We start from the raw sequence: 22,174 nt of genomic DNA on the forward strand, positions 1-22,174 counted from the left end.
AAAACGAAAGACTAGTTTGAAACAGAACCCATGAGCATGCCGGCTGCATTGACTCAATGCTATCAATGCTGATCAAAAATATAGCTGGCGTTTTGGATTTTGTTTGCTATCGAAATACCCTCCGCAAGGGTAAATTATGGAACGAATGCTTCCCTTTATTCAAATTGTATATAATTGTTTGCTTCACATCAAATTGCACATGTGGCTGGCTACAGTCAGCGCATCCGACATTTCCCCAACAAACGAATGTATGATTCCCCATCTCTACTCGTACAACTGATTTGTGTTTGTGCATTCTTTTCGTGGTTTTCATTTGGTCTTTGAGTTTTTAATTAACGCCCTGCCCTGTCTGCGATAAGGGGTACGACGGGGGAACAATAAAATGTGGGTAGAGTAAAGGGAAGGGGAAGAGAAACCTGTAGATGAAACATCCAGGAGACAAGTGCAGAGAAAGGCAGAGGAGGAGAGCGTTATGGGTGGAGGAGGTCCTTTGAACGGTGCTGTTACCATGACGAGTTATTATTTTGGCCGGCATTCCGTTGTCTGGCTAATTCAATATTTGTGCAGCATGCAAAATATTATCAAAATTCCGCAAACAGTTCAGGGTACCCACTCACCATCTCACCATCTCTCTCCACCTGCCCCACCACCTCAGTTCTATTGCCATCAAATACGGTGAAAAAAGCGGGCAAAAACAGAAACTAATAAACGACAACAGGTGAAGTTGACACGTGGCAGAGCTGCTGTGGAGGCAATTCAGGGAGCGAAGAATGTAAAAAAATCTGAGAATTGCCCCACCACCGAGGAGCGGACTTTTGTCAAGAACTGTGAGCCGAGCGTAGATGGTTGCCCAAGCAACCAGTTGTCGAATAGCGCTGTGGGTGGATTTGGTAGGTTCGGGAGGTATCAGTTATCGATAGGACCAAGGACTGGCTATCGAAAAGGGCGCCAAAACTGGAGTAATCATCCCGGTACAAGCTCTCTCTCTCTATCGATGCTTCTCCCACATACACAGCGCAGTCGAGGGCGGGGCCTATCGCACGCAGCTCTACCGGCTGTCTCGCTCTGGCGTGGAATATGGCAGAAAGCAAGATGGCAGCTGGCAATTCTCGCTGTCCCTCTCTCTCGCTCACCGATTGCTTGTGGCTTCTTTTTAGTTGATTTTTTTTGCAATGCAGGAGGATAACGCCAGAGGGCGGAGGAGGCGAAAGATAAACAGTGTCTCAATTGAATCAATCCGAGTCCGGTGATGGGGGTGGGTTCGGGTTGCCAGAGCTGTGTGGCACCAGACACCAGACACCAGTGCGCAGGAGCGTCGATGTTGCGTCGACGACGTTATCAGAGCTGGAGTCAATTCGTTTTGATTTTTTCGCGCTTGTCTCAAATGCAACCGAGTCCGCCTTGGCAGCGCTACGCGGTCGTTTCCGTTCAGCTCCGTTTCGTTACATTCCGGCACGTCAACCACTACCACAACCGAAACCCAAACTCAAGCTCAGACTCAGACCCTTACTCAAAACCCGTCGCTAAACTTAACAGAAACTTTCCCCAGATCGACAATGATTTACTGAGACCCAAATACCACGATTTATAAAAGTGTAAATGTGCGAAAAATCAAAGATGTTGACGGCAAAGATTTTGAGCGCAATCAATTAAAACAAAACCGAAAAACAAGCGCAGTAGACCGCACCCGTAGAAGACAAGGAGGACGACGCAGGGTCCGCCTCTTGGACAGTGTCCTGCTGTCCTGCTGTCCGGCTGTCAGTTGGTCAAACTGTTCATCAATAAACGATACAACTTCCGTTTCCTTGCGTGCTTTACCTGTGCATGCCTTTCTCTGTGTGTATGTGCGTGTGTTTGTGTGCGTGCCGAAGGAAACTTTCCAACTTCCGGCCAAGTGACTTCGATTTAATTTCTTTGGCTTTTTTATGGTCAAGGCATTTAATTAATTTTACTATGGCAATTTGAGCGTCTCTGCCGTCTGCTCTAGCCTGTTCTGGTCAGTCTCGAACTCTGAACTGAACTCTGACCCATAACCCTCACACATAAAAAGGCAGCAGCAGCAGAAGGCGACGGAGGAGGTCAATCTCCACGTAGGTAAGTTCTTGGCCAAAATGAGCAATAAAAGTCAATGCAAAAACAATCGAAGGTCTGCACAAGTTGCTGTGGTTAACGAAAGTGAAATGGATTTAGTTTTCAAGGGAATCGAACATTATCTGAATTGGTCGGAACTGGAGGATGATGAGGGTTAGCGCTGGTGACAAACCAATTACAATTAAATGTAGGAATATAGAAGATGTCTGTAAGGAATTAATTAAGATTGCTGAATAGCTGAAGAGATATTTGTTTGTTTGTTTTTGAATCCAGCATGAGTTGTAGGACAGGAGTGGAAAGGATTTCTAATAGTTTTAACGCTGTGGCCACCACTTTTTTGTTACTTTTTATATGAATCAGTATTTAAGATCACCTAGATCATCTTGCACAGCTGACATTTGGGTTCTTCTTACACTCATGGGTTTGCTTCTTCTAGGCATATTATCTCCTTCTACTAACAGCTCTATTTGCTTCCAGCCACACCCGTTTGGAAATACAGCAGCCAGCCATTGAAATGTAAATCGAACTGAAGATGAAGGCGACCATCAACGTACTGTGATAGACGAGTATACGAGCAGCAAATCTCAGTGGGGATTCTGCACCGAACACGATTCTCGATTCAATCAAATTGAATTCGAAATTGGACACTGAAGCGATTGGATCTTAACTATTCAAGCGGGCTACTAGCAAAAGGCGACAAACTGTCGACTTTATCCATACGCAACTTCTCGGCAAACATGCTGAACAATCTTGGGGCCAATGTGCTGGGTAAGTAATCGCTTTGTATTGTAGTTTTTCCGCTCCAATCTGTGGGCGAAGAGTGGCGAGTGGGGGTAGCGTATAATATTGTAATTAAGATCGGCAAGTGAATTACGCTAATATATAATAACGTGTGTATTAATCCATCCCATCCCAACCCATTCCATCCCTTTCCATCCGCTTGGCCATAATTAAACTAATTTCTTGAGCACACCTGCAGGCGTGTATCTTTCTATATGAGTAGTGGGGATGGGTATGGGTATCGGTGTGGGGTGGGGTGTAGTTACTTCCGATCTTCCGATTGGCATCTCCGATTTTCATCTGCTAAATGGCCTATAATTGAGACGTCTAACCAGCTGGCGCTTGGGCCGCTTGTCGCGTGCATTTAGCAATAATTAAGTTGTATATTTAACTAACTCGACAGGCCCTCTCCCTCTCCCATTCCCACTCCCACATAGCCCCAAGCCATTGCCATTCTCAGGGTGGGTGTGTGTGTTAATTGATATAATTGCTCTTTTAAATATGCCGCACCGGGCGCACGCACATAATTATCAAACTGTTCTGGCGCCAAGCACATATGCATGTACATACAAATACGTATGAATATATTAATAATTATATTGCAAAATCATATTAATAAGCAGCAAACAAACTGATTTCCCCACATTGTTGACCAATTGTTCAAGCACTTTCAATTTCGGCAATCAATTTGCTGTTAGCCCTGACTGCACCGGCACTACCACTACCTCCGACTGCAGTCCATTGTGCGGGTGAATTTCTGAATGAATGAATGAATTATGTTTGCGTTTTTATTCAATTTTTATTGCCAGCCGGAAAGCGATGCTGGCCCCGGATCCTTCGGCGCGTTGTAATTAATTACTTTTATTAATTTATTGCCGTTTTTAACGCGCCAGTTATCGCTGGGCCACACCGCGTATCCTCGTTTTTCTATAGTTGCTGGGCAAGTGTGAAAAATATGCAACGAAGTGCTTTATTCAGACCAATCGAGGGAATCGAATCGATTGTCGAACCATCTAGGCGATTCGCAAAATTCTGAATTATCGGTGAGAAAAGTCATCTTTAATGGGACTTTAAGTTGGCCCCCACTCTGCCGCCTGGAAAACTATAAATTTCAATGATTCGCATTGCGGAATCTCCTGCCCAAATCCCGCCTGCAGTGCAAGGGGTAGCCATAATAAATTTCGTAAGCCCTTTTTGGGCCCACACAACAAACAGAGGCTGCAGGATACAGAGGACTGGCAACATTTGCAGGGCAGTCGACAACATTTGCATATTGGGTGCCTGCGCACCATTGGTGGGGAATGGGGGAGTACACACAATTAAGACAATTTGCATGCAAAAGAAATGCGAGAACTTTTCCTTCTGCCTCTCTGTCGCTATCTCTGTCTCTGTGCCCCCTTCTGAATCTCCATTTCCACTCGCGCGAATGAAACTTGAATCGCATTTTATTCCATTTTCGGTTGAAGTTTTTCGTGTTTTTCGCATTAATTAAATTAATTTCGTTATTGCATCTATAATTCGCGGATACTCCTTCTTGGAAACCTCATTTGCCCAGTACCCCACGCTCAGTGGCGCTGGTTGTGTGCCGGTATTTTTGCGGTGGCCGGAGCTAGTGAAATATGTGCTCAAGCCCCCTAACCATAATCGCCCACGCCACTGTGGGGTCTGGCATCCATTCTGTATTGAAATGTTTTGCGGTTGCTGCGGATTCTGTTCCCTGTTGCGGTTTGTTGTTGGAGCAGCTAGTGCCAGAGCCGGAGCCTTCGTTGCAGTTGGAGTTGGTGCCCGGAGCCTATGTTCTGGTAGGCAGCTGCTAAAAACCGCACAATTTCCAAATTTCAATAATTATGCACATTGCACATGCAACTGATGACTAGAGGAGAGGGGGAGATGCATAGAGGTGCATAGGCTCGTCCTGGCATGGCCTGGCCTGGCCTGTCCTGGTCAAGTCCAGCCTGTCCTCGTCCTCGGTCACGTCCTCGTCCGTACATTTTGTGGCAGATATTTGCATTTCGCGCTCTCTCCCAAAACAGACAAACTGATTTGCGCAAATTGTGCAAATTGCTTGCGCGATAAATTCATGTTTGCCAATTTTAATTAATTAATCGCTTTGTGCGGTTTTCATTTCATTTCGTTTCGTTTCGCTTGGCCTCGTCTGGACCAGAGACCAACTAAAATGTCCGCTCCAGGCCAGGTGTAAATGCATCTGTATCGCACGAGAGTATCTGTGCATCCGTATACGTATCTGTATCTGTATCTGTTCTGTATCTGCAGATGAGGCTGTGAATATGTGTGGTTCAAGGTTTGTTTGATTGTCATAGCTCTACCTATAATTTAATGTCCTCTGTGTGTTGCTAACTGAATAACTATGTTACTATGATTGATTTGAATATGTGGTTCCATTAGGCAACATCGCAATTATTTTGAGTTTGTGTTTTGCCATATAAAATTATATAAAAGGTGTGATCAGGTGTAATCTATGTTGGCTAGTGAAATATTTCATCTATAGGAGCCACATTTGATTTTGGTTGAGTATTGGGTGCAAAGGCTCTCCAAAATGTTCTTTATAAACTCTACAAAATTCTTCTAAGACAACGCAGTTTGGCTTAGTCTAACAGTCTATCAGCAACTGGCAATAACTGAAGTCAGGAAAGATGTGTATAAAAATGGTATTTAATATATTATATTTTGGGGGGGAAAACCAACTGAAAGACCTCACAGCTTACAGCAGTCAGGAATGGATCTACATACATGCGTAGCTGCTCCGTCTCCGTATCCGTCCCTGTCTGCTCTGCTCTGCTCGATCTGCATACTCAATGCACAGTTAGGGCAGCACTCGTATGTGTTTTCTTTTTAATATTTATGTGTTACAACTGTAAAAGACGAGGTGAAAAAATCAAAGTTGGTCCAAAGAACTAACTAACCAACTAACTAGCTGACGGATTGACGGAGCGAGCGAGCGGCTGGACAGTCGGTAGAGTAAGGGGAGATGGCGATGGGGATAGCGATGGCGATGCCTGTCTGCCCATTGCCAGGGAAGTGCGATTTCGAGAAGTGGCGCTATTTTATGGCTCCCAAACGTGGCCCAAACGCTGTCTATGTGGATTTGAATTGAGAAAACAGAAGGAAGCGGGAACAGTTGGATGTTAAAAGTCGCACTTCTTTGGAGCATCAGCGCAACAGAACGTCGTTTACCCTCTACAACGTAGATACAGATACATGTTTGAGATGTGGCCATCGAGCGTGAATGTTCCGATGGAGAGATGGATGGATGTTGAGATGGAGATATCGCACCTAACACCGCGCCTTAAATTTACTAATCACGAGCAGAGTTTGAATTTGCTTTACCCCTGTGCTCACCTGGCTGCCCCCCTCCCCCCTCACTGCCTTTTACTGTGCGTGCTGCGTAATGCTCTGAAAATATGTATATAGCAGCCATGATGAGGGGTGGGAGCTGACAAGGCAGAAAGCCTTGTATTATAGCCGAAATCTGCACTCCATCCGTCTTCAATCCAATGTGTTGCAGTTGCGGTGACCCGGCTTAGGCACCTCTTCGATATGGAGCGCTCTTTATGCAGCTTCCGGTGGGTGGGGTGCTGGTGGGGGTTGGCGGCTGGCTGATGGGGAACGATTGGGGACGTCACCATCTGAAAATCGCTAATGAACAGTAGCCGTACTGGGTGTATGTGTAAAAATTAGCACTTCCCCAGCAGCGCCTTCTCCGGCGACAACAACAAAAGCGGCTTACAGGGAATGTCGCTTGTGACCAGAAAACCATTATAGGGGAGCTCTGGTGGCTGAACTGCGAGTCCATATCTTTTATTTGCTGCTATTTATATTTATGATTTTATGCGGCGTCTTGGGCTGCACTCGTTCACCTGTTGACTGCATTCCAGTTTGGATCTGGGATCTCGCATCTCGGATCTCGACTACACTACGATTCATTTGCCTCTGATGTTGCCGAAATTTTAACAAGTTCGCTTCGAAAACAATAAAAATCATTGAGGGCCGCCATACCCGCCACCGACAACATCAAAGTCGGCAATGGAGCGATTGGGATTGGAGTGCTGGTTGCGATGGGAGGATGGAAGCGAAGCGAAATGGAGGAGAGTCGGATCAAGGCGGACAGATTTTTTCCAGCTTAGAGGGATTTGCATTTTGGCCTCGCTTTCATCGGAAATTGCACACCGCCCACTAGCCGCCTACACCTTCACTTCGGGCACAATCAAATGACAATCATGACAACATCCCGCCTCAAGCCCAGTCCTAGGTCCCAGGTCCCTGGTCCATTTCCCCCCCCTCTCCGACAAAGGTTGTGCGCAACTCTACGGACAAGACGAGAGTTCGCGTCCACTGGTGATGAGTAAATGTTTGACTTGTAGCAACAATTGAACACGGCAACGGCAGCGGCAGAGGCAAAGGCAACAGCAACAATCAAAGTGAGGTAAAAGGGGGAAAAAAGAGTTGGGTCGAGCCGGAGTCTCTCTCACACGTACATGTTAAAAATTCCAGGCGTACGATGAAGATGATGCGGCCTCCGACTCTGGCCAACTCTGCATCCATCTCTCGGGAGGGATGCTGCTGCTGCCGCTGCCGCTGCTGCTGACTGACATGAGATACACGTAAAAATGAAATGGGAATAAAACAAAATACAAATACGTTACGTAGTCAAGTGAGACCAAAAGGTAGGAAATGAAAAGGGGCTACCAGTCACTTACTCTCTCGCTCACTCACTGTCTCGTATCTGTATCTGCGTCTGCTGCTGTATCTATATCTGTGTGTATGGCAGCTCAGTTTGTTGTTTGTCTCGCTCTCGCTCTCTCTCACTCTCTATGGCTCACCCGTTCGTTCGTGACTGTTTTTGGCATCTTTTTCCACTGCTGAATGACAGGTTGTTGAAAAATTCAATTTATCCGATCGCCGCAGTTCGGTCCGAGCAATACTCTAGGTCGTTACCGCACCGCTTCCAACCAGAGCCCCGCGTAGATACCAAACAAATTAATTAATTCCCGTAGACAGACGCTTAGACATCCCTCCCTCGAGAGACTTCCAGTGATTTAATTTAAAGATTCAACAATTCAGTCATTCAAAATTAATTTTCATCATCGAGTGTCGTGTGTTGTGTGTTTTTGTGCGGGTGTGCGGGCTTACAATATAATATTTTACACCATCGATACGGCTAACATCTGTGGATCGATTTGGGATTATCAGTGGACCATTGTAAGCTATTGAGCCATCAAATACTAACGTTGAGCTATCGGCAAGCCCCTGATTTTTAAGCAATATTATATCGGACTGTTGGTTTGCTTGCTCATCACAATTTGGATCGGCCTTGCAGCTGCTTTGCACCTTGCTATTTTGAGGGCGCACAGAATCTCCCCGCCAAAGTAAACTGCAGATCACCAGAACGGCACCGATGGCAGCATGAACCATTGCCCCTAAAAAGAGTTTCCACATTATCCAGTGCGCTGCCGCGCTCACCAAATTCATGGTCCAAATTAAACAATTGACCACGAAGCCCAGCATTATTTGAAGCATATAATAGCAAATGTAAATCATTTTTGTGCACCGAAAAATTCCGAAAGTATTTTTTGAGAATATCAACTGGAGATAAGACAGATAGCTGGTGACTGTGACAGATACATATCTAATAAGGGTAGTAGACAAGATTGTACAGAAATACTATTCTAATTTGTAACTATTTACTATTTTGACTTATATCTCAACTATATATGGAGATTCTACCTAGTAATCTTCATAAACGTGTTTGAACGAAAGTAAGGGGCAGATGGGCGGACAGACATAAATACGAGTATATAGAATGATGGGCGATAGAGGACAGATGGTTTTGCCTTAGCAAATTCTGGCCAGGGCACCCCACATTTTGTCCCACTGGAGAGAAAATACATATTTAGATGTTTTGAGTTCCATATCAGCATCCGAAGCTTTCTTTATTTGTAGCATACGAAATTTATATTAAGCCACATAAAAAGGTGATCATTAATATTGTGTACCTACATGTACCATCTGTCATCTCGCTGCAGGTCCCAAGGATTGTGATCTGCCCAAGGCCGCACTGACGGCGCTGCACGCGGGCGTTAACAGCTTTGGACAGCTGCCCGGTGCTCCGAATCTGGCCGATCTCGGCGGTGCAGGTGGAGGCGGCGTTGGACTCCCTGTCGGAGGTGGCGTGGCGCGCCTACACATTTCCGGCGGACTGTGCGACAACGCGAACAACAATAGCAGCGGCGGCGGTGGCGGTGGCGGTGGTGGCAGCGGAAACACCAACATGCAGCAACAGGATCAGGTGAGAGAGCTAGCTTCAGCAAGAGAGAGACAGGGAGCGAGAGAGTGAGGAAAAGCGAGAGCGAAAGTGCTAGATATATACAATAGTTTATACCAAACTTTTTTAATAATCCATGTTCTTTTCGATGTTTATTTTCCCTTCAAATACTACTCTGCTATGCCAAAAAAACAAAAATACAAACAAAAAATACAATTCAATTCGAAATTCGATACAAAACGCAAATCTGTTTCCAAAAACGTGAATGTGTGTGTTCTGAATTGTGTAATGAACCTATTAAATGTGCCCTGCCATGATTCATATTCGTAATATTAATCACATAAAAACCAAAAGTAAGTGTACCTTGATTTCCATACTTTGAACCGTAGAACTCCAATCCTATCCACTCCACCTACTCTTAACTGTTCTGTACTGTTCTGTACTACTGTAGCTGTAGTTAATGTACTGTACTTGTAGATTGCATTCCCTGTTAGTTCGTGTGTAGTTAAGATACATAGATATATCCTTTACACCGCCACAATCATCTCATTCACGTATGTTTCTCTTTTCTCTTTTGGCTTCTCGCGGCACAGCTCCTGGACAAAAACAAACAGAAGAGACACCGCACGCGCTTCACCCCGGCCCAACTAAATGAGCTGGAGCGGTGCTTCTCGAAGACCCACTACCCGGACATCTTTATGCGCGAGGAGATCGCCATGCGCATCGGCCTCACCGAGTCCCGCGTCCAGGTGAGTGCCCTACACCTACCCTTACCCCTGCTCCTGCCCAAGTAAAGTTTACGTGGTTTTGTCCTGCGGTTCGACGACTGTCAGGTGATTCTCTCTCCGAAATCGGTTTAGTACGTTTTTGGGGCTGACATGACGTTTCACTTGTGTTGCACAAAACCGCAGCAGCCAAGTGAGCACGGATTAGGGGACTGTGGCTCGCATTCCATTCGTGTGGATATTTTCCCGTTTTGCTTGCAACAGTTTACGACGCACTAGGCTGCTGGGAGGCGCCGCCAAACACCATTTAAGCGCCCAAAATTATACTTTATTAAAGCTCATAAAGTCACATTTAGTCCGGCATTCAGGATCTCACCTCCACCCAGGCACCCTCCTCTTTCGCTCTGGCATCTCTCTTGCAAAAGTTTTTATGCGAAGTTCAGACACACATACATACACACACACACACACACACATGCACAACGGGCATTATCCTTTTGTGGCTGGCATGGCTCCCCTGTGCTGCTGCTGCTGGTGATGCCATTATCCTTGTCTCTGTGCCTGCTTCTCCTCCTCTTCTTTAGGCGGGGCTTCTTTGCATGCGGGCGGGACTTTGTTTATGGGACAATCGAATTTACTGCTTCATTAAATTTGTATTTAAGCTTCCGTATCCGGTTGTGCTTACTTCTCTCGCCAGCCAGCCAGCCAGCCAGCCAGCCAGCCACAGCAGCAATCCGAGAATTGTTTTGCGGTTGAAATAAATGCCAAAAACTTTGTCTTATTGGCCATAGAAGGATTTTCAGTCACTGTTGCTCTGGCTAAAACAATTAGCCATGAGCGGAGAAACTGTTGCCTGCTTTGCGGGGGCGGGCGACACCTTCATGATGATCCTGTCCCACCACCTACGCCTGTACGAACCCGCCGGATGTGTTCTACTTTGATAAATTGTTTTAATAATTGCGTATCAGTGTTGCCCGTTAATGCTTTTCCCCCTCGCCCTCGCGCTCGCCCATGCTCATTCCCCATCCGGCTGTCCAAGGGACAATGCAGGTGACTGACACCGGGAGAGGGTGGATGATGCAGGCGGCGGGGTGGCTAAAAGCTGAAGGCAGTTGCCGTCGGCCTTTGGCTGCTGTTCTTCTTTCCACCGCTGGCCCGCTATCCCGCTGCTCTAATGTTTGATTTTGTGTTGTCGTTGCGGCTTAGAGGATGTCAGGCCGTTGGATTAGTTTCGGGATTGTTGTTTAATAAAATTAGCATATAAATTAAGTTGGCCCGCTGTTAGTAGCAGTGGATGTGGCATTGCCGGTGGCAGTGGCAGTGCCAGTGGCCGTGGCAGACAGAAATAACACATTTAGTGGCTCCTTGGAGCATTGGAGGTATTTTCACACTTGCAAGAGGTCCGACCCTCATTCGATATGCACACACACGTCTGGCCCTAAATCAATCTACGAGGATTTGCAGCTAATGACGGCATAAAGACAGCCTCCAGCCCCTCCGTTCCCGTTCCCGTTCCCTGCTGACTCCACCCAGCTAAATGCCAGACCTCTCTGCCTGCCCTTATAACCACAAAAATCAAGTCAAAGCTCCACATGTGACGGTGAAGGGGTGGCAGGTGCATAAGTTATGAGGCTCACGTATCGGCCGACTGCCGACTGGCTAACAGAGAGAGGAGTTTCTTCACACACACAAACAGGCACACAGCAGCATTTATGGTAAATATAATTTAATAAATACATAAAAGCCAGAGCGAAGTGTATCTCTTCCTTCCTAATCGGATCGGGCGTGGGCTGGGCGTAGGCTGGGGGGGTGGAGGGAATTAACACAGTCGTAAGCTCAGGCCTGAGCGCAGCAGGAGGTGGCTCCCCGGCAATTGTTAATTTGTGTTTTCACAGCAGCAATTGAACAATTTACGTGGCCGGGACGTGGCCTCGGGTCAGGGTCCGGGACAATCTGTTCGTCACACGTGACATCTCCACGGGAGGGGCGAGCGGACTGGGCCGGACTGAATTTGGATGGAAGATGACCCGCAAAATTGACTTATCATGATTCGCCACTGTCAAAGGCATTGTCAGCGAGATTGTCAGAGGCATTGTAATGGCTTTGTCTGCAATGTTAACATTTATTGGTTTGTTTATTAATTTGTTGCAACGCGGCAGGGTCACAGCAGGCTGAGGGGGTGGGGCGAGCGGCGTCCCAGCACGTGCCAGTGTGTGTGTCTGGGCACTAAATGAATTTCTCACATGATTAATTTGCCAAGCAACCGCGCAGGACCCTGCAGGTGAAAGTGGCAAGAGATGCTATTGAAAAGTGAAGTTTCATAGCCAATCAGCCGCTTGGCAACGCATTTAATCACAGTCTTAGAGCTGGAAATCGGCCGTTCCTCTCTTCTGAGAATCTCTTTGGATGTTATCCTTTTTAACATGATTCGAACTGAAAGGCGTTTTTGAATTAAATTCCATTGACTATCCTAAAATATTATACATATATGTATGTACAATGTACCAAACATATATACAGCAAAACTCTGCTGAATTCTGGTGATTCAGCAGGAGTAAGCAAATATCGATTGGCTTAAGCCACAGGGCCAGTCCAGGACTCGCATTCAGACAACACGAGTCGCGTCTTGGGCCAATCCAGTGCCGTCCGAGCTCCTTCACGAGTTTCCTTCCCACTGCGAGCATTGATAAATTATTGCCTCGACTCCAGACAGAACTAATTTATTTGCTGAGCCGCTTAATGCCCCTCTAATAATAGCCCACTGACTTTTGGAGGATGGGTGCCCTACCACTACTATGGGGCTGGATGGGGACGGAGCAAGTATGAGCTGAATTTCTATGACGCGACGACCGTCCAATATCTGAATATTTTGCAAAAATTAGACTAGATATTCTCATAAAAAGCGAACATCTTTATTAAAATTTCAGGCAAGGAGCTGGGGAGTCAAAGGGCAAAGGGCAAAGGGCGGGCTCTGCTGGAACGAGGAAGTCCTCAAAGCGGGTCCTGAGGCGACTGGGTCGTCTCTGGTATAACCATGGCATCGCAAAATTTAATTAAACTTTAATTGAAATACCAAAAACGAAAATATGCAACAAACAGAAAAATGTGGCAACAGCGGCAGCAGCAAAAGGAAATGGAGAAGTGGGCCTGGCGACGGGCAAAATTTAGTGGAGAGCTTTAAAATGAGACCCCAGAACCCCAGAGACACAAGAGACTAGGGGGCCAGGGGGCCAGGGCGTGGGTCCCTCTATAAAATGCACATAAAGAGCATCAAGGAAATCTGGCACGCATTCTGTTTATGGCATATGAAGCAATTCCAAAAGCAATTTCGTTGATACTTTTCATTGAAATGTTTGTGTGAAAATGGCGTGCCAAAGTGCCGCATCCCATGGACAGGGGCACAGACGGCGCTGGCATGGAGCTGGGGGTTGGCGATTCTATCCGGGATAAGCTGCTCCAACTGAGGCTGCCATTGATAGAATGACAAGAGCCCCAGCCCTCCCCCATACGGACCTATTCACGAAAAAAGGTTGAAAAACTTTACCGAGAAGGCCAAGAGAAGAAAAACCAGAGCAAGCCTGAGGCAGATGGAGGAGGAGTGGAGCGGGGTGGATGGGGCGGAGTGGAGTGGAGCTGCGCATGCTCCACGAATGCACCAAAAACAATTTCGGGGGTTGCATCGCCTGTTCCGTCACACCACGCACCGACAGACCCTCTCGAACGTGGAGGCTGCAGTGGCTCCCGGCAACCCCCCAAATCGAAATGAAAGAAATGAAATCTAGCAAATATTCAAAACTATTTCATAAATCAAAAGTTGTACTCGTCAGGAATTGGCTGTTGTTCCCTTCCCCCGCAACCAAACAACCCCTCAGAGAACCACTTTGATGATTTCTATCAAAGGGCAGTGCGACACATTTCTCCAAGTGAAGCGAATGGAGAGAGAGCGAGAGAGCTACGGCTACAGGGAGAGTGTGGAGCGAGAGAGAGAGAGAGAGACGGGCATAGTAGACTTTGAGCCAGTCTCAGCGGACTGGCCCCTGCTCCGTGGGGGGGTTTGGCACTGGGAATGGAAATGGGGAGGGGTTTTGGGGGGTTTGGGTCTCGCAGCAAGTGTTGCCGGGGCCGACTCGTAAAGCAGGATTTAAAGGATAACATAAAATAAATCGACTCGCATTTGTGTGTGCGTGTTTGGGTGTGTGTGTGTGTGTGTGTGTATATGGGAGGGAGTCTGAGAGAGGGAAAGCTGAGCGGGGACAACATTTTATGAATTTATACGCATTTTTTATATGCTCAAGAATGAAAAGATATTGGCCGAAAAGCGATTTCCATAAACCACTCAGAGCGGCAGTCAGAGACGAGGCTGGATCAGAGGTCGGAGTCCTAGCCAAAGGATATGAAAGTACCAATAATCATAATAAAACGATGCTTGAGCTGAAGATGAAGACAGCCTGAAGGAAGGATGGAAGGACAACATCAAAGGCCAACAATAACCAGGGAACAGCTTGGCGGGGACGGGGAACCCTCTTGAGTGTCCAACTCATCTCTCAGTGGTTGCCTGGCAGCCACAAGGGGGCCAAGGAAAGCAATAACCTGACCAATTGATTTTTGATTATGTCCCAGCAGCAACAATATGCCAGAGATACTCGTACTTTTACTTGTGTCGAAACAATAACCAATCTACAATCAGGCCAGATTCAGCAGCACAGATTCAGCAAAAATTGTCAATAAAAACGAGCCGAAAATTACGAGTATTATTGCACTTTCTGGCTTTTACCAATCAATCGTTTATTAAGAGGGGATTGGAATTGAGCTGCACTAGCCCCTCCCTCCGACCGTCCCCTCTCTTGGCCACGATGAATAACATTTGCACTGCAGACTAATCGAATTTTGATTGCAATTTTCTGCACTATCGCGGCAGTGAACGAGCACTGGTATGGCCTCTTATGACCCTCGTATATCCGGCTCTGTGACTCTGATTGATAATTTCGAAATTGGCTGTTGAGCTGTGGAGTGCAGCTTTTTGGGGACAAAGTGCATTTCTATGTTGGCATCGGCACTCGTTTTGTGTTGCCTGTCATATGCAAATCACGGGCTGCAGTCCATTCGAAGCAACCGGGATTCTTTTGAGGCTGCTTCTGGCTAATATTGGCCTCGTTATCCTTACAGCTGTTTAATCAGCCATTAAGCATAATGTGCAATTAATGTTGCATAACGAACCGAGCAGATATCATAAACAAGGCTCAAGCGACGAGGATGGGCTAGTGCCAGTTCTCTATGACAGACAGAGACCATTATGACGTGGGACTGGGACTGTCATGGGACCATCGTTGGCAGGGGCTGGATGACAGGCAGGGCGACACAATAAACAGGTTCATAATAAAAAGCCTTTGGGTCTTTCACACCCACCCTTCGCACCTTACGATGCACCCTCGCGGCACTGCGAGCACCAGCACCATCCACCAGCCCATAAAATCAAAGCAAATCACTTGTTATCCCATTTCCAGCCCTCACCCTAGGTACATATAGCCATGTAATTTAGCCGATACTTAATTCCTGACTTCTGCCTTCATTTGGACTGTCGTCTAACCTCCGGGGTGCGGGTCTGGGTTCCGGATCTGGGTGCTAATATCTGCGGCCTGCCGCAAGAAATTGCTTTTTCATGAACTTGACTCATTTATTATTTGCAACAGTTGCCCCACCCCCCTCTCTCTCTCTGTCACCTCTCTCTCTCTCTCTGCCTTGTTTGGCTTTTTGCTGGTGGTGTCTTTTCTTATTTGTTGGGTTTTTGTTGGTTCTGTTGCTGCTGCAGTGTCAGACGTGAAGTGAAAATTAAAAGTCCAAACATGAAAATGCTTTTGTAGGAAACATATGGCTGAAATTTTGTGCCGGCTTCTGTTTTTTGTGTGTCTGGCAGCGCAGTCTACAGTTGAAGGATTGCTGGTAGCGACAGAAACAGAGCCTGGAGAGAGTGACAGAGTGACAGAGGGGTGAAACTTTGTTCAAGCACTAAAAAAATAGAAAAACTTGAGCTTTGTAAACAGACATTCATTGGTGGCCTCTTGGCAGATCAGGCAGAAGTATTCATTAATTCATTCGGTGCTTGAAATGTTTATTGGCAAAGAAATTAAGTTTCAGTTGTATTTGGTACTTATTTAATTGAACAATGAAGAGTAGTTGAGGCATAGGTTTCAGCCATTTTTCTTGGTTTGTGTCTCGGTGTGTGTTCTCTTGTGGTGTGTGATCACTGGGAACGGAAACATTTCTTTCTGGTTGTCAAATTCATTTTTAGAAATCAAGAACGGAAACATTTCTTTCTGGTTGTCAAATTCATTTTTAGAAATCAAGAACCTGGACACAAACTCTGAAATTACAGGCCTGATGCAAGCCTCTCCACTCTTCCATCATACCGCTACGCTCTGGTCGTATCCTGGAACCACAAATCTGTGAAGCAATGCGCTCCTGGGGCGGGAGTCTGGCGGCCACTCAGCGGCTGATAAATTATGCATAAGGGTGAAGCTTAAAAAATTACCGTTAGACACACAATTTAACGCGACATAAGGAGCATTTTTTCGGGTTTCTATTTTTGTTGTTTACCGATTTTTGGATTCACGCTTCAAATTGGGCGCAACCAAAACAAAACAAAAAGGAAGAAAGGAAAAGGTGGGGCAGGGGAAAAAGGAAGCCGCGAAAAACAAATCAAATGCAAACGAAGACACACACAAACGCATATAATTTTGTTTGGCTCTGTCACCGGCACACACCCTCCCATAAAAGTAGACACACGCACACACACACACATACAAACAGTCGCATAGATGGTGTGGCAGGAGGGATATTGGGCATAAAAAATAAATGTTTTGTTTAACCGACATTTTAACGCCTATTTACGTGCCGGGCACGTCATGCACGTTATGCCAATTTAATGGCTCTCTCAGCCCTCAGCCCTCCGCCCTCAGCCTTACACCAGGCCAACGGAAGGCAATGACTTTTGATTTTTGCTGTTTTCTCTTCTTGGTCTGTTTCCCCTGTTTCCTCTTCTTACCACTCTGTCTCCTTTCTGTTCGCGTTCTGCCCATCCTGCGTAGGTGTGTTTCGTGTGCGCCACGAAAGTGGCAAGCAAAATAAAAGCAGCAAGCATATTTAATTTGCCCAACTCAATGTGGCAGAAAGAGGCAGTAAGTGGCAGAGAAAGAGAGAACTAGCTGCAGAAAGAGAGAAACATAGAAAGAGAGAGAAGAGGAGGAGGACGAGGACGAGGAGGAGGAGGAGGGCAGACAGTCAGACATTGTCTTAAATTATTAAATTAAAAGTTAATGAATAGAGAGCGAGGCATACACACGTAAAAAACATAAACAAGTCAAGGTCGCCGACACACCCTTACCACAGCGACTTCACTTCCCTCCTTTCACTCTTCCCTGGGTACCCCTGCCATGCCCCTGCCCCTGCCCCTGGCCCTGGCCCAGCCCCTGCCCAGTCCCTTTATCCCTTCCACAATGTGGCACATTAGCGTCCCTGGTGCACCATCTAGCCAACCTGTGATAGTTCATTGCTGTTTAGCTTAGTCCAGTTCTGTTCGGTTGAGTGGGGAAGAATGGAGAGGAGTGGAGTGGAAGTGGAGTTTTCTTCAGTGCTATTCGGTGGTGTCTGCCATTGTCCGACATATGACAAACCCCCCAGGGACCATCTGAAGTCAGAAGCATCAGAAGGCCTTACAAGCAAAGTTACTTTGCACAAAACTTGCCATTTTTCTTTCTCACTCAGCCTCACGCACGCACACTCTCACTATCTCCCTTTCTCCTGTACATTGACTGTCCCTGTCTTTCCTGTTTCTGGCTCTCTGTTTGGTCCTGGTATTCCTTTGCCATTAGTCTGGCGCACTCAGACAGAAACAGTCGACAGTCGGTGACAGCTCAAGATTTGCCACGAATGCTGGGATTTATAAATATCTACTATATAACTGTTTATATACATATAAGTATGTATGGGTTAGTGGTTTGTGTGTGTGTATATATATAACGGTTAAGTTGTCAACCCGACTTTCGAGTGATGTGGATGCGAACGAACTGGCCTGGCCTGGCCTGATGCCTGGATGGCAGCAAAATCGTTTTCATGTCACTAGTCATTCACTCGCCTGGCACTTTATTCCTCATTTTCCACCTGCTGAAAGATTGTAGATATCAGCAGCAAAAAAAAAGCCACCATAGAAAAGCAGAAAGTTAAAAGTTGAGATATTCCATTCGGTAGATGGCCCCTAGATATGTATTGGGCCCCCGATCCGGTGCTTGTGTGTGGAGTGCAGTGCTTGTTTTTCGCCTTGTAAATGTCAAAACCTCAACATGTCTGCGGGGCCCGGCTCCGTTGTTCTTATGCATATGGAAATGCCAATTTGAAGCGAACACAGAACACATCCGACACGGTCTACGGCTACGGCTACGCCTCGACCTCTCCGGCCATAAGACAAAAGCGTATCGAAGGGGCAGTCCAGTCCCGGCATTGTCCTGACGATGACCAAAGATGTGGAACATGTTGGAGAGGGTCTGGGGCTGTGGTTGGGGATGAGATAGGGATTGGGTATTGGCGTTGAGGTTGGGCGGATAGCTCGCCAAATAACTGATTGCCTTGTTCTCTGCCTATGGCTGAAGAATTTACATATGGAATTTATGCGCATGTAAATCTGCTTGTACAATGTGTGTGGGTGTGTGTGTGTGTGTGTGTCGAGACGTGTTTCGACTGTCACGACGGTAATTGATCTCGATTAAGACCATGTAGGAGGCAGACTTTGTGGTGGGGTGTGCGTCGTGGGGTGGCAGTTGCTTAACAAGGAGCCGAAACACACAAAGTTACAAGAGGCCCTGCCACACACAACGGAACTATCCCTTAAGTATCTGCTAGCAGATATGCTGAGAGTCAAGTATAGTATCTTGAAATAGGGAAAACTATAAACAACTTGGATAAATTGAATTAAATCACCAATCTACTACTTAATCTCATATAGTTTATGCCCGCTCAATAGCTAATTCTTTCTTGCATTGTATATTTGCAGGTCTGGTTCCAGAACCGACGCGCCAAGTGGAAGAAGCGCAAGAAGACCACCAATGTCTTCCGCACCCCGGGCGCCCTGCTGCCCTCGCACGGACTCCCGCCCTTCGGGGCCAATATCACGAACATCGCCATGGGTGACGGCCTCTGTGGCACCGGAATGTTTGGCGGCGACCGCTGGAGTGTGGGCGTTAATCCCATGACGGCAGGTGAGTGGATCCCGGCCCAGGCCCCTCGCCACTGCTACTAACTATCGTATCTTGTGGATCCCCCTACTAATCGCTGCAATTGGGAAAAGGCTTTGGCCAGCTGAATCAGTCGTCGCCGCTCTCTTCCTCGCTGAACAGCGGCCTCAACTCGGGCATTAACATGGGCTCCGCCCTGGGGGCGGGCAGCTATCAGCACTACGGCCTCAATGCTTTGGGTAGGTGTTCCCAAGCCACCTGCGCCCCTCCCCATTCCTTTTCACCATTTCAGAATGATCTTGAATAAGTATCACATGACCCGAAAATTTTCCATCTGATTTTCGGTGAACAAAAGACAAGCGTTGACACTTTTTCGGTTTTTTTCATTGGTAATATTATTTCTCTGTTTTGCTTTGTCGTTCGTTTCCTTCTCTCGATTTATTTGCTTTGCTTTTCGATACAATCCACTTCCATTTCCAGTTTCAGTTCCAGTTCTCCCGACAATTGACCAGACACGACACCATTTCTTTGAACTCATAACACTTTTTTTTCGGTAGCCCCAAATATTGTGTGGCATCGCATAAGGTTTATAATGCCCTGGTCCGCTGGACTGCTGGACCGCTGGCCCGGCTGCTTATTTGTTCGATCAATTAGCGGACAGTCGCCTAATTTTCAGGAATACCCAAAGGCATTTTGTTCCTCCTCTGTTTCGTTTATTTGGTTTCGTATAGTTGTGCTAATTGAAATTTTGGAGACATGTTTTTTGGCTGTCAGCAGCAAAGTTTTCATTGTTACACTTTTTTGTTGGAATTTAAAATTTGGAACTTGGAATCGGGTGCTGCTGGGCTGCTTGCACCAATCACAGATACAAAGGCAGCCATTAATCGAGGTGTTCTCCCTCTCGCTCCAGGTGACTCCATGATGTACCAGCACAGTGTGGGCGGGGTAGCCTGCGGGCCGAGCGGCTCCCCGAGCGCCACAACGCCGCCGAACATGAACAGTTGCTCCTCGGTGACCCCACCGCCAATCTCCACGCAGCCAAACGCCAGTCAGAACGAGCTGAGTGGCGAGCCCATGGTGAGTTTCCTTGCAGGACCTAGCCGGGACACCCACCACTGTTATACTCCATTTTCATTTGCAGCCGCTTCACCAGCAGCAACAGCAGCAGACTCACCAACAGCAGCAGCAGCAGCAGACTCACCAACAGCAGCAACAGCAGCAGACTCACCAACAACAACAGCAGCAGCAACAGCAGCAGACTCACCAGCAGCAGCAGGTAACTACAACAACCCTAGAGAGAGAGCTTTCCTCAAGCCCACAACTGAAGTTACGGAAACTTTCACCACTTTTCCCACAGATGGCTCCGCCGACGCCATCGCAGCAGCAGCAACAGCAAGAAGGACTCCATTGCCACCAGTCGATGCAATCGCCCACCGATGGGGCCACCGACGAGGACGTGTGGCGAGGACACAGCATTGCAGCGCTGCGGCGGCGAGCCTCGGAACTAAATGCCACGGCCATCCCATCCTACTTGCACCATGCCGCAGCCGCCCACAACAACTACGAGCACCACAATTCGGTGTACTGAAATTTGTTGAAAAGCTTCGAAAGCTTTTCGGATTACGGTTTTACCAATTGCGGCAACCACGACTTCTAGAACGGGCTCGAACCCCAAACAATTTGACAGCCACTGGCAATGGATGCGATGGAAGCGTTATAAGATAACCAAAACCCTACGTTTAGAGTATTGTACAATTTATGTGCGTTTCGTTGTTTGTTTCCGATTTCTTGGATGACCGGAAAGGGAAATCCCCATGCCCATACCCATACCCTTATCCATACCCATACACTCCCCCCGGAAAAGAGAGTGTATCTTAGACTTAAAAGACTATAATGAATGTAAACCATGTATACGAGAAACAAAACTTGAGAAGAGGCGGCAACCTAAGAGGAACCTAAGAGAGTTGTTGAAACCCCCACGATATACGAGTATGTAGGTGGAAAGAAAAATCATCTACATGCATACACATAAATAAATGAATGTATTCGAAAATAGAGCCATAAGCACACGCACACGCACATCCAGACGGAAACTATACCTAATCGTATTCCAGCATATACAATATATCTAGACACTAAATATAACTAAATATTTACTGTACGAGTATACGAAAATTGTAAAAATTAAATTGCGGAATGGAGAGCGAAGGGAGAGAGAGAGAGAAGAGCGAACAGTCGTCCCATCTTCGATGCGTCACGTCACAATAATTTTTCGGCAAAGGGAACTTCTCTCCAAGTTCTCCGCTTAGTTCGTACTTATATGTTTAAGCATACTTAGCATACTAGTAGGAGTGAGTGTATGTATGTAAGTAAGTAGTAGATACATACGTTTGTAAGTGTTGTTGTTTTTGTGTATAGGCAGTGTTCCGTTCTGTTCTGTTCAGTTGCTATCACTTGATCTAACCATACGATACCAACATATGCAATATAAAATGAAATAAAAACCAAACAAACTATAGGAAAATACATACGTCTGTTTGTGGCAAACAGACGCCACGCGACGCGTCGCGACTCGATTCTGAATCTGAATGTACGAGTATTTCAGAGTGCATAAACATTCAACGGATTACGTTTACGATTACCAATTACAAATTACAAATACGACTATACGACTACAATTATATATACGTGCATACGATTATGGCATACTTGTAATAGACTTTCTTGTATCGAATAAGCCTAACTTTAAATCCAACTAAAAACAAAAACAGAACAACATTTAATATGTATGTAATTATGCGTATTATTAAATAGTAAACTAAATTAAATATTGAACGTGATTTGCATAACAGAGGGACATACATTTCATGCCCCACCATCATGCTCACTCACTCACATACATGCAAGCCACATTAAACGGGCGTTTCGAATACTCAACAGTTTCGGGTAGAACAGGCAAGGCCTACTGTTCTGCTAATGGTGCATCGACTGCCATTATTTCACCTTATCTGAATCTGACCCAAAGATGCATAAGAGCGTTCCCTTTGTCCATCCTGCTGCAATTACAATAA

General features: G+C 46.4%; 1 protein-coding gene across 1 annotated transcript; it reads left to right on the forward strand.

Moving 5' to 3' along the window:
- Positions 1-1,387: 1,387 nt before the first annotated feature.
- Positions 1,388-21,891, forward strand: LOC111077871 (homeobox protein orthopedia). The gene is made up of 9 exons (XM_022372330.2): positions 1,388-2,094; positions 2,569-2,859; positions 8,916-9,178; positions 9,748-9,903; positions 18,923-19,127; positions 19,217-19,342; positions 20,014-20,180; positions 20,245-20,312; positions 20,418-21,891. The coding sequence occupies exons 2-9, from the start codon at positions 2,829-2,831 to the stop codon at positions 20,689-20,691; spliced, it is 1,290 nt and encodes a 429-aa protein (XP_022228022.2). The 5' UTR covers positions 1,388-2,094; positions 2,569-2,828; the 3' UTR covers positions 20,692-21,891.
- Positions 21,892-22,174: the final 283 nt, after the last annotated feature.

The sequence above is a fragment of the Drosophila obscura genome, unplaced genomic scaffold, assembly GCF_018151105.1.
Source record: "Drosophila obscura isolate BZ-5 IFL unplaced genomic scaffold, ASM1815110v1 contig_186, whole genome shotgun sequence".
Taxonomy (NCBI): domain Eukaryota; kingdom Metazoa; phylum Arthropoda; class Insecta; order Diptera; family Drosophilidae; genus Drosophila; species Drosophila obscura.